The sequence below is a fragment of the Phallusia mammillata genome, chromosome 8 (genome assembly GCF_965637545.1).
Source record: "Phallusia mammillata chromosome 8, kaPhaMamm4.hap1.1, whole genome shotgun sequence".
Lineage (NCBI taxonomy): Eukaryota > Metazoa > Chordata > Ascidiacea > Phlebobranchia > Ascidiidae > Phallusia > Phallusia mammillata.
The window spans coordinates 11,161,171-11,173,430 of NC_137259.1; the positions used below are offsets into that span (position 1 = coordinate 11,161,171).

At 37.5% G+C, this 12,260-nt stretch overlaps 1 protein-coding gene across 7 annotated transcripts in view; it reads left to right on the top strand.

The window, feature by feature from the left end:
- The window catches only part of LOC145205131 (uncharacterized), a 25,219-nt gene extending 13,214 nt beyond the window's left edge, over nt 1-12,005 (top strand). For all 7 annotated transcript variants that reach the window (XM_080077779.1, XM_080077784.1, XM_080077781.1 and 4 more), the window contains 30 exons: nt 163-244; nt 1,560-1,732; nt 2,171-2,326; nt 2,388-2,528; nt 2,648-2,750; nt 2,841-2,986; nt 3,107-3,194; nt 3,269-3,419; nt 3,494-3,610; nt 3,718-3,841; nt 4,135-4,235; nt 5,941-6,072; nt 6,144-6,237; nt 6,322-6,529; nt 6,691-6,813; nt 7,076-7,265; nt 7,476-7,647; nt 7,842-7,961; nt 8,079-8,176; nt 8,599-8,733; nt 8,897-9,046; nt 9,181-9,299; nt 9,478-9,611; nt 9,686-9,804; nt 9,958-10,215; nt 10,475-10,615; nt 10,685-10,800; nt 10,863-11,126; nt 11,358-11,543; nt 11,610-12,005. In XM_080077779.1, the coding sequence (XP_079933905.1) occupies nt 163-244; nt 1,560-1,732; nt 2,171-2,326; nt 2,388-2,528; nt 2,648-2,750; nt 2,841-2,986; nt 3,107-3,194; nt 3,269-3,419; nt 3,494-3,610; nt 3,718-3,841; nt 4,135-4,235; nt 5,941-6,072; nt 6,144-6,237; nt 6,322-6,529; nt 6,691-6,813; nt 7,076-7,265; nt 7,476-7,647; nt 7,842-7,961; nt 8,079-8,176; nt 8,599-8,733; nt 8,897-9,046; nt 9,181-9,299; nt 9,478-9,611; nt 9,686-9,804; nt 9,958-10,215; nt 10,475-10,615; nt 10,685-10,800; nt 10,863-11,126; nt 11,358-11,543; nt 11,610-11,639 (4,171 nt within the window). In that variant the 3' untranslated portion in view covers nt 11,640-12,005. The remainder of the gene's footprint in view (nt 1-162; nt 245-1,559; nt 1,733-2,170; nt 2,327-2,387; nt 2,529-2,647; nt 2,751-2,840; nt 2,987-3,106; nt 3,195-3,268; nt 3,420-3,493; nt 3,611-3,717; nt 3,842-4,134; nt 4,236-5,940; nt 6,073-6,143; nt 6,238-6,321; nt 6,530-6,690; nt 6,814-7,075; nt 7,266-7,475; nt 7,648-7,841; nt 7,962-8,078; nt 8,177-8,598; nt 8,734-8,896; nt 9,047-9,180; nt 9,300-9,477; nt 9,612-9,685; nt 9,805-9,957; nt 10,216-10,474; nt 10,616-10,684; nt 10,801-10,862; nt 11,127-11,357; nt 11,544-11,609) is intronic.
- The last annotated feature ends 255 nt before the right edge of the window (nt 12,006-12,260 follow it).

The window sequence follows — 12,260 nt, forward strand, 5'->3', positions numbered from 1 at the left end:
TAAGAAGTAAGTGGTTTAACAATTCATTGAGAAAGGTGCTGCAAATAAATCATTTAAGATATTCAACGCAAAAAATCTTATCATGAGATTTTAAATAAATTAGTAACATACATAACAAACTATTGTGGTTTTGTTTGCTTTTAACTTGATCATGACATACAGATCATCTCCGCGCAAGTTGAATGCAGTTGCAACTGATGGTGCTCGAGACACACCACGGAGACAATCACAAATTGTTCCAGAGGTATTCACTTTTTATGGGTCCCCTTCCCTGAAGGGGACACATATTGATTTTACTCGATTTTTTTTTTTTTTCTTTTTATTCTTTTTTTTTCTTTTTTTTTTTCTGCCTAAAGTTTGTCCACCTCGTTTTGCCTTGAAATGTTTGATGGATTTGGATGAAATTTTCACAGATGGTAGATATAGTTATGTAGATGTGCCATTTGTTTAGTTTGACTCGATAGCCCCAGTGTTTACCCCACTAGCCCCCTAAAATGGGTAAATTTTGAACAATGTCCGAATTGGATGAAATTTGAAAAGTTTGTTCATTGTGCCATTTTAGGGCATCGTTTGTTGCGTTTTACCCTGTAGCCCCAATATTTACCCCACTAGACCCCTAAAATGGGTGATTTTTTAAACAATGTCCGATTTGGATGAAATTTGGACAGTTTGTTCATTGTGCTTTTTTAGGGCATCGTTTGTTGTGTTTTACACTGTAGCCCCAATATTTACCCCAGTAGACCCCTAAAATGGGTGATTTTTTTAAACAATGTCCGATTCGGATGAAATTTGGACAGTTTGTTCATTGTGCTTTTTTAGGGCATCATTTGTTGTGTTTTACACTGTAGCCCCAATATTTACCCCAGTAGACCCCTAAAATGGGTGATTTTTTAAACAATGGCCGATTCGGATAAAATTTGGACAGTTTCTTCATTATGCCATTTTAGGGCGTCGATTATTGTGTTTCACCATGTAGCCCAATATTTACTGCTTAAGCCACCTATTTTTTAAAAAACGGCCGATTTGGATGAATTTTTGATAGTTTTTTTGAATTTGGCATTTGTAGCTGTCGAATATTGTGTTTCACCCTGCAGCCCTATTATTTACCCTACCAACCCCCCAAAATGTGTGAATTAATCAACAATACATTTTGACAGTTTGTATAATATGCCATTTTGAGATGTCAGTGTTTTATGGTATTTAGGCACACAAACTTATAACAATGTCTCAATTGCATGAGATTTAGACAGTTTGTACTTTACATAACTTTTTTTTTAGGAACACTACCAATCACTGTGTTTGACTTTATAGCATCGTTTCTTATGGTTGTCTGTTTACAACTTTGCGGTTTTGGGGACCCATGAGTTTCTGCCTGCAGAAACAAATCAAGATTATAAAAAATGTTGGCTAATATAGGACCCAATATAAATAAATATAGAGAATATATTACAGTTTGCAGAATAGGTTGTAGTGTATATGCTATAGTAAAATGTGCTAAGCCACCCTTCTAGTTTGTTTTTAATTTTTTGTTGGTTCATTTTTGCCATTTGATTTTGTAGAACTGTTCTGGAAATCAAACATTGTCAAACACAATTGGTATTCCTCTTGATCAAACATCATACTTGGGGATGCCTGATGGATACAGAGGTAATCCTGAACAAGATTTTGATGAGTCATTAAACAGTGGTGAGAATGCAGTTCGTGAGCTACGAGACATTCTTCAACAAACTAGGTAAACATTTCAAAACCCTTCTGCCTTAATGGCCTGTGATTACTAAAGCAAAGTACAAATAATTTACTGTTAATACAAAGCTTTTCTTGTGATGAAAAGTCAATTACTTTTTTATTTAGTGGAGTTTCAGTTTGTTTTGATTAAAAAGCACTAGAAAACTGTGCAAAATATTTGACCACTGGAGTAAAGTTTCATTGGTCTGTCTTGAAATTCCTCGTAATGTTTACAGTTACCATTGAAGAAGATCAACTACCAGCAATCTATTGTTCTTTCTGTCTCTCTGTTCACAATACGAACACTTCTTTCCATTTAATTGTCCACTCTCTTTTAAAAGGCCATAAAAGCACTTAACCAGTTACAGAAATTTTATTTCAACAGCAGTGGGGCATTTTGTCTCATGAACTTAATTTTCTCTTTCATAATTTTGTTGTTTTTTAGAAATGAATTGTCCAATGCCATAAAAGAAGCATCAGATTTAAGAAAAGTGTGCATTGAACAAGATAAGAAATTGGAAGAATTTCACAATTATCTTAATCAGCAAATTGCAGAAAAGACAAGTTTGGCTGATGAGCTTAATGCAACCAAGAAAAAGATGTAAGCACAGGATTTATGTGAAGGAGAATTGGCCAGAATGCTTTTATCAATTGTTTTGTAGGATGGAAAAAGAGGCTGAGATTCTTGGCTTATTGGCCAGAATAAAAGATGGACAGCTAAAACCTAAATCCAAGACATCGAATGACAATGTTGAAAATGGATTTAGTGATGACAGTGTTTCAGTGTCTTCACAAATGTCAAGGTAAAGTGTTTTATATTTGGGTTAACATGTTATTTAGCAGGTTTGAATTTGAAATATGGCAGTAATTGTACTGGCAAAAAAAATAACTTTTCAATCATTGTTACAATTTGTTTCCTCAGAAATTTGTCTGGTGATGAATCTGATGGAATGAGTAGTCTGAAGAGAAAGGAGCTGCGTGATGTTATTGGGAATTTGAGAAAGAAACTAGATAATGCTGAAAAGGTACATTTTTTGGCCAATTCTTGCTTTGAATTGGTTGTTTTTATTGAACATGATGCTTAAAGTTGGTAATGATCATGGGTTAATGTTCAGGTGAATGACTTGCTTAAACACCATCTTCAACAACAAGCTGCAGAAGCTAAACAACAAGCTGAACTTTCTGCTGCCAATCCAAAACTGGTTGATGAATTATCTGCTGAAGTGGAACGATTAAAGGCAAAATTGCAAGAAAATGACAGGTGAAACGGGTGTTCTTTGATAAGGTTTTGGTTATAAAACAAATTTATCCTACAAAGTAAGTTATAGATTGGCCTAAATTTTTGTTAAAGTATCTAACTAACAATTGCTTTTTCATTTAGAAATCAGCCAATAGTTGCCAAACACGAACCACTGCTTAACAAAAAAGCATTGCTGCTTCGAAGTAAATTGCCAGTACCAAAAGACAAGGTTAGTGGTCTTATTTTTTTGTCTCATAACTATACAAAAACAAGATTGTATTAACGGTTGTGTATTATTCCCAGGTGGGAAATGGGTTGCTTGGAAACAACAGTTTACAGCAAGAACTTGATCGAGCTCGGATGCACAATCGAAAATTGAATGAACGACTTGCATCTACTGAACAAACAGTTCGGCAGCAGGCAGAGAAACTAAACAAATGCAAAATTGCATTAAGTAAGTATAGTTTCATGCGAAAACTATAAATTAGCTTAAACAATGTATTTTACTAAAAATCTGTTTCATTTCAGAAGAGGCAGGTATTGTGAGCCCACCACTGTCTCCGATCCGGGCTGCTCGAAGTGTCCCAAATTTGTTTCAGAGTGGAAACATGCTAACAATGTCCCCGGAATTAACACCCTATGATGGTCAGTTGTTCATTAGCATAAAGTTTTTTTTAATTTTGTTGGCATGTATCGATTTTATGTCATTTCAAATATATCAGAGCTTTAGAAAATTGGTTTGTATATTTCAGACATAAAGGCAAATGCTGCCCATGACCATTCATCAAGTTCCAGTTCAGACACTAGTGATGTCGGCACACAAACATCAACTGTGGACAGTGGAATTCAAATCGTCTCTCCCAAAGTTGAACAAAAGTAAGCACTGTAAAATAATCATTACTCTCTGGCACAGTTTGCCATGGGATTTATTGATCGATGACTCACCTACCCTTGTATCTCCTAATGTAATTAAATGTCTCCCTTGGGAGTTTGTCAATCTGCTTGCACAGCTCAGTTCAATGCAGCTGCTCTTTGGCATCACTGGCTCATTTCAATTTTTTGCCATTTAGTTTTCATGTAAATGTTGATCCAGGGTAGACAGTAGCAGTTTTATAATATATAGTATGAGGATTTTGTTTGTGTTATGATTTTTTGGTTTATATTTCAAGGTACAATTCATTAATACAAGCACAAGCAAAGGAATTGTCAGATATACGTCAGCAGATACAACAAGCCAGGGAAAACACAGCTGCTCTGGACTCTGAAATGGGTAAATGACTGTTTTCAAAACTTTATTATCATGGTTGGTAACAAGCATTCATAATTTCCTTTTTTTGCACAGTTTATATTATGTGTTGTAGAAAAAAGTTTTGCGCGCTTAATACAGATGGCTGAACTACAAACAAATTCAGTTCATACTGCACAACAGTACCTTAAAAGTTAGCCCAGCTTGAGGTAGATGCTTGGCAGCTGTTTTTATGGGTCCCCTTCAGGGAAGATTTTACTCAAAATGTTTTTGTTTTTTTTCTTTGTTTTTTCTTTCATTTTTCTTCTCCCCAAAGTTTGTCCGACTCGTTTTTCCATCAAATCCTTGATGGATTTGGATGAAATTTACACAGATGATAGATGTAGTTATGTAGATGTGCATCCCACTTTGTTTTTGTTCATAACCCCAGTATTTACCCCGCTAGCCCCCTAAAATGGGTATTTTTCCCCCGAAGTTTGCCAGACTCGTTTTTCCATCAAATGTTTGATGGATTTGGCTGAAATTTACACAGATGGTGGATGTAGTTATGTAGATGTGCATCCCACTTTGTTTTTGTTGATAACCCCAGTATTTACCCCGCTAGCCCCCTAAAATGGGTATTTCCCCCCACAGTTTGTCCGACTCGTTTTTCTATCAAATGTTTGATGGATTCAGCTGAAATTTACACGGATGGTAGATGTAATTATGTAGATGTGCATCCCACTTTGTTTTTGTTGATAACCCCAGTATTTACCCCGCTAGCCCCCTAAAATGTTTTTTTCTCCCGAAGTTTGTCTGACTCGTTTTGCCATCAAATGCTTGATGGATGTGGCTGAAACTTATACAGATGGTAGATGTAGTTATGTAGATGTACATCCCACTTTGTTTTTGTTGATAACCCCAGTATTCACCCCGCTAGCCCACTAAAATGGGTATTTTCCCCCGAACTTTGTCCGACACGTTTTTCTATCAAATGTTTGATGGATTCGGCTGAAATTTACACAGATTGTAGTTATGTAGATGTGCATCCCACTTTGTTTTTGTTGATAACCCCAGTATTTACCCGGCTAGCCCCCTAAAATGTTTTTTTCCCCGAAGTTTGTCTGACTCGTTTTGCCATTAAATGCTTGATGAATGTGGCTGAAACTTATACAGATGGTAGATATAGTTATGTAGATGTGCATCCCACATTGTCCGGATAACCCCAGTATTTACCCCGCTAGCCCCCTAAAAGGGGTGAGTTTGTAAACAATGTCAGAATTGGCTAAAATTTGGATAGCTTGTAAAGTATGCCAATTATCGTTATTGCGCCATTGCAGTTCGGGGGTTGTTAACAGCCCTTTGACGTCACAAACATTAATGGTTGTTGCTCAAAACACCTCTAGTGGTTGAAATTTTAAACGTTGGCAGATTGGACTGAAATTTTGCAGTACTATTGATTGAGTCATTGTGGTTTCCTACTTTTAAGTTTGTGTGTGTTGAACCTCAATTAGTTATCCTACTTACTCATTGTTATCTATTGAAATGCATTATCTACAACTTTGCATGTGTCCATGAGTTTTTGCTTGCAGAAACAACCAAGGTTATAAAAGATGATGGCTAATATGGGACCCAATATAAATAAGTGTAGGAAATATATTAATGTTTCAAAATATGCTATAGTGTATGTGCAAGGGCAATATGTGCTAAGCCACCCTTCTAGTTGTTGAGTTAAATGTGTTGTTTACAGATGTTCTCAATCAGTATGTTGAGTCATTACTGAATGGATATGACAATCCTGATCCTGCTTTAGCTAATGGTGTGAAAAACGAAATTGAACACAGCAAGTCACTGATCAGAAAACTTCGAAGTGCATTTTCAAGTAAAAACCATTTGTTGGCAATGTCTTACATTGGACTCTATTGCAGAAAAGTATTTTTTGGAATTGTGCAGATAATACTGATGACACATCCAACTCAGATAGCGATCGACTTTATTCTTCTGAGCAGGAATCTGTTGTAAAACGTCATTCAGCACAGGTTCAAAGGTTAGTTTTGTTTTTAGAAACCATCTGGTTTGGGGAAATGTATATTCATGATTTGCCATGAACGTTTTGTTGTTTTTTGCATAGACTAACCATGCAGCTCCACGAGAAAAACATTTACATCAACGAATTGCAAAGTCAACTTGAGAAACTGAATGATGGAATTGATGATCACCGAACAGAAAGTCAAGCTTTGTCTGGTGACACTTACACAGCAGAAAGATGGTTGCAAGTTCCTAATGAATCAATCACCTACTCATCTCATTCTTCACCATCAATCATTGGTGCTAAACAGGTAAAACCAAGTTTTCTTGAACATTTAAATCTTTTCAATTTTATTAAATGTATTTTTATGGGTTTTTTTGAACTATCGGTAATTACAAAATCTCTACATTCAAGTGTTTTTGAACGTTTTTTGTAAAAACCGCGTTGTCAGTTTGTGGTCTTGTTTTTTAGCATCATTTACGTGGTGAACCAGGAAAATCGTTCCTGTCTTCGTCTCATCCATCATTGCACACAGCTCAAGAGGATGAGCTTCTTGTCACACAGGATGAGTCGTCACGTCTGCCGTCAGCTCTGGTACGTTTGCCCTGCTTTTACCTATAACCTTGTCATTGTAACAGATATCTGGCATTGGAAAAGTTCAAGCATAAACTCGAGGTGTGTCTTAAGATCGTTGTCTTGGTTTCCGTCGAAACGTGGCAAATCAAAATCTCAGTTAAACCTAAATCGATTTAAAATTTTAATTTTAACAACAAATGTGGTACGGTTATTAAATTACTATTCCTTGAGCATAGTCTGGTAGTTGTAAGTTGAACAAAAGTATTTTGGTACGTTGCAGACTGACAATGATGACAGGTTTGTGTCCTTGCCGAGTATGTTTGAGAAAACCCCGCCCAGATTGTCGTGGCCACTGACACAAAACCATTCACCCAATGTTGATGGGAAATCTCCTCGCAGATCGATGCCAATGTATCAAAAGACAATCGCAGTGACGGAATATCTCCCACCCAACCTCAAGTCCAGGAAAGGTTGGTAGTGATGATTTTTTATGTCACACAAACGCATTTCATTCTGAATGTATTAAATAAACAATAAAACCATTTAAACAATTTGAAATAGTTCTGTCAGTCTTAAAGATTGAAATAAAATATTTGGTGCGTGTAAGGAGTGTTTTTACAGGCTATTAATGACCCTAAAATTTGGGAAATGTAAATGATTTTGTATTTTTTCGTTTCCAGATCCAAAACATTCTAGTAGTAGCATGGATGAAAGAAAAACAGGCAGCAGACGGAAACATTTGCAGACAAACAGTGAAGAAGCGGAATGCACAGCTGCTTATGCGGGGGCGTGGATTCCAGTGACGCCTCAGAAGTTTGAAACAGTCACCAGTCCACCAAAGCATAGATTAAGGTAAACAACAAACGACATATGTTGTTTTGTAAAGCAGGTGTGTGGAAATCTTGCTTTAAAGGTGTCTGTAATATTTTGATGCGAAAATCATATCTAATATTATTTTTCTGACATATAAGAAGTCATATCCTTAACACCGTATATTCTATGAATGTGATAGATAGACGTTATAACTTGTGTATTTGATCGTGCAGCTATTCCCGTGCCTGCGCCCCCAGTTCGTGTGATGATGAAATAGGTCAGGATGAACACAGAATGTCAAGAGAGTTGGATCGACTGCGACGGAGGTTGTCGGACAGCAAGCGAATTAACAGGTAGAGAGGAAACTCGATTTTAAGGCACAGATTGTAAACATTGGACCGAGGATTGAAGTACTTTGGCATGGCAATAACTTTCAACAATTTACAATGTGCTGTATTTGTTTTTAAAAGGACGTTGAAAGAGGAGTTGGAACTTGCAACGCGGAGTTTGCAAAGAGCAAAGGACAGCATTGTACCTGGTTACCAAAGATCGCCCCATCGTACTACAGGTATAACACTATTATAAAATAGTATTAGGAACTTTTAAGTAATGTTTCGGTCACATACAATATGTTCAATAACATCGTACGCAATTTCTCTAATATAAAAAGAAACCTGTCGCTGTTTTGAATTATTGATGGTTAGACTGTGCAGTGTTTCATTACTTATTGATGCGACTTACGCCTGAACCTTAAAACAGCACACATGCATTAAGTTCTGTTGCAAAATGTTTCATGTCGAGTTTAAGGTTTGTTGCGAGCAATCTAATCAACAAAAAGCAAAAATATGCAAACCAAATATGTCAAACATTAAACCATTTCGTGTTTACTATAACCGCAGAGTGTTGAGTTGTGTTTCGTGCAAGACTTATGGTGGGTTTGACTATAGCATGGACAAGTTAGGACGAATTAATAACTTAGTGTTATTTCAGACATGCTGGCTCAGCATTTAAGTGAGATTCGAGGACTTAGGCAGAGGTTGGAGGCCAGCATTGCTACCAATGACAACCTGAGAGTGAAGTTGGAAGAAAGATTAAAGCAAGCTGATACAAAGAACACCGACCATGGTAAGCAAGTATAAACGGAAATGCACGCCGGTGAAGTTAAATATTACAAGTTTTTTCAAGACTTTTTATCGCCCTAATTGAATAAATTGCTCTTCTTTAATTTAGCGCTAGGTTCTTAGCTTGCTTCCATCTGTTTGAGCCTAAAACTTACTTTATACTTCAGTGGCAGCAAATATTTATGTGTCGTCTGAAAATGGGAATTCCCCTCGCAATCAAGCTGATTTACGACAACGCTTGCATGATTTGGAAGATGAAAACGTGAACCTGTCTGATCGACTTGTCGTTGCTGAAAAGGGACGAAAGGCATACGAAGGTAAGCGTGTTGTACATGGTTTATGAATGCAAATTCGTTGACTATATTTTTTTATTGTCCTGTTTGGCGGAAAAAATCTTGAAGTATGTGCTAACAGTATTTTATTGAGGCTAATTCCCCGACATTTTTATCAGACGCTTTGAACCAAATGAACAAACTCGAACAACGTTTGTTTGAAAAGTCAAGTCAAACCGATGTATTGGCGCAACACATCGACCAACTTCAGAACGAACTACAGCAGCAAAATCAATTCGTAAGTGCAAATTGTTAATGCGTGAAGTTTTATATATCATTTTAAATTGTCTGGTGCAACTTTTGTCGCACGTTAGCATTTCTAATGAACAGAACAACTTCTTGCTAGTGACAAAACTTTACTCTAACACCATTGTGGAAGTAAAAGAGTTTTGGCATAAAATACTGCTTTTTTGCAGAGTGAACGCTTGACCAATGAGCTTGCGTCACGTGACCAGCAGTTGCGCCAACTTAAAGCGAAAGTGGAAGAGAATGAAAACGAAAAGCAGAGTGCTGTCAACCAATTGAGGCACGAGAAAAACGTTGCAAACAGGTAAACTTAAGTTTCGATGGTGTTAGAGTTCAAATTATATAGAGCACCGTTTTTAACCAAACATTGTTGGACAGATTGCACAATGATCTTGGCGCGCTGGAAAATCAACTTGAAGAATCGCGAAACCTGATAGATACGCTCAAATCTGAGGTTGCTTTGCACGAAAAACTCTCAAGAAGCAACTCCCGTACAGGTTGGTTGCAACAGAACACAATATTGTAACCAGTTTGTTCGAGCGAAGCGAAAGCTATCGCCGTTTATAAACATTGGTATTGGTTTGTCGCACAGCTCAGTAAAGCTTTTATTGGCAAAATCTGGACTTAAACTTTCAACTCTTCTCGTTAAGGTCGGGGTGAAAGTGACGGCGAACTTGACCTCACTGAACTTCTGCAAGAGATTCGTTCCCTGCGCACTCAACTGGAGCGGAGCATCGATGCCAACAGCGCCCTTCGAAAGCAGCTGGAAGAACAACTGAAGGGGCAGAAAAGTGAACAGGATCCAGTGTTAACCACCATCAACATCCATCACATGTCACCGAGAAAATCATCCCGTCAAAGTTCTCCGAGATCTGGACAAAACAGCGCTAGACGAAAGTTGAGATTGGGTATGTTCAAATTTTAACAACAGTCGAACAAAACTGCTGTTCAGTTTTTGTTTAAATGGTTTCCAATCTGTGTGCCACTGGCCGTACATGAAAGTCGTGGTGTATAAGAACGTCATTTGTCTAAATCTGAAAGTTAAAATTAAACTGGAAGTTCATGGGTTTTCAATATTGATCGTTTATGTATGATCATAAAGTAAACATGTACTCGGCAGTTTATGTCTATTCCACTGTGGTTTACTCATTATGTTATATTATTTAGATGTTGAAGGTGGAAGTGCACTTATGACGCCACCAGCCTCCGCTTCATCCGGTGCAGAAGATCTTCACAACCAATTCTTTCCAAATGATGAAAGCTTCGCCAAATCTCACTCCAAAAACAAGCCACACTTCTTTAAAGGCGGTATGATATTTTCCAACCGTGGGTTACACTCAGCATAAAAGCAAGCCTTTAAAGTTATGATTTCTGCAGGTGAATATACGATGTGCAAATCCGAAGATTTTTCCCATTTGCAGAAGAACCTGCTGGACAGCGGCATTTTGGCCCATTCCATGCAAGAAAATATTACTGGTGCTTTTGCCAAAAAGGTACGTATAAAAAAATCCGACCAAGGTATAAATTTAATTAAACTGGACTTCTTTGGCTGCAGACTGTAGACAAACGATCAGGGAAGGAGCTTTCCAGAAAAGTTGGAGCTTTGTTGCATAACCTGGCTCAAAATGACAAACTACTGGAGAAAAATTTTTGGCCAGTGGATCTTTCCTCTGAGAAAATCTCACCACCACAGGGCCGAACTACGTCATTCAGCTCGTCCGGAGTCGCCACTGGAGGGCAGTGTTCCTGTTCGGGTTCTGACGTAGTTGGCCCTGTAAACGGCCAGCGATCCATCGATGAACGCACAACTAGTTCAGAGGTAATTTTCACAATCATTGATTTTATAGAGTAAAACCAAAGCAAATCAAAAAGTGTGACGGTTTGCCCAGAAGATATATGGAGGAGCAGAACCAATTAAAAGTGTTGCTTTCTGCGCCCTGACCATTAAACTTACAGATAGAGGCGCCAAAGGGGAGATTGAATCTTTGTAAAATATAATCGAATAACAAAATTCAGCAAAGAACCGTTTAACAAACCATTGTATTGTTAGGCTGATGGGTTGCGTCGAGAGGTTGGCAAGTTACGTCACCGACTGTCCACCCAGGATCGCCTGCTGCAGAGCACTGTGGAAAGACTTCACACGACCAATCGTCTCAAGGAAGGCATAGAGAATGCCATTGTTCAGCAACTGTCACGTACACACACTGTTTTACGCAAAGCTCGAGGGAACCTTGAGGTAAGAACGCCACAATTTGGACAAGTTTAGAAATGCGTATGTTTTAATTATATGTTTTTTTTACAGGCGAATGTGCAGCAATCTACAAGGAAGTAGTCGTAAAATAGAAATTTTTCGCTCAACATGTTCGCCGAAGCAGGGAATATTTTTGGTGCATCTTGGGTTATCGTGATGTGATTACGTTTTCATAAGCCACATGTGGCTTGTTTTTATTGCCTAATTTTTAAAGTAACTGTTGCTTTTTTGCGTGTTTATATATTTTATGGAAGTGCTTTTTATTTCTTGTACACTTGCCTTTTTTATGTGGTGGCACAATACAATGCCACACTGCCTTCTACACTTTATTACACCCTTACACAGTTTAAAATACACCGTACTTGGTACACATAGATCAACTTTAATATAAGTTACATCAAACTGTTATATGGCATGTTGATATGTAATAAATCAGATATAACATCACCAGTTTTTTTGGTTTGCAACGATGAGCAGTAAGTTCTCCCAAGTGTAGATTTTATTTTTATACTTAGACTAGATAAGCAGCTACAGATATTCATCTTGCGCAAAATTAGCAAGTTTAAAATTACGCGCAGAGTTATGCCTTTCTACTTCCGCTAAAGTGTACTTTATGCTTTCCAATTTCTTTGTTTGCATGACTTCGGAGTGCTAATGAGTTAAATTAAAAATGTAGTTGTAGACTAACGTTTTCCATCAAGT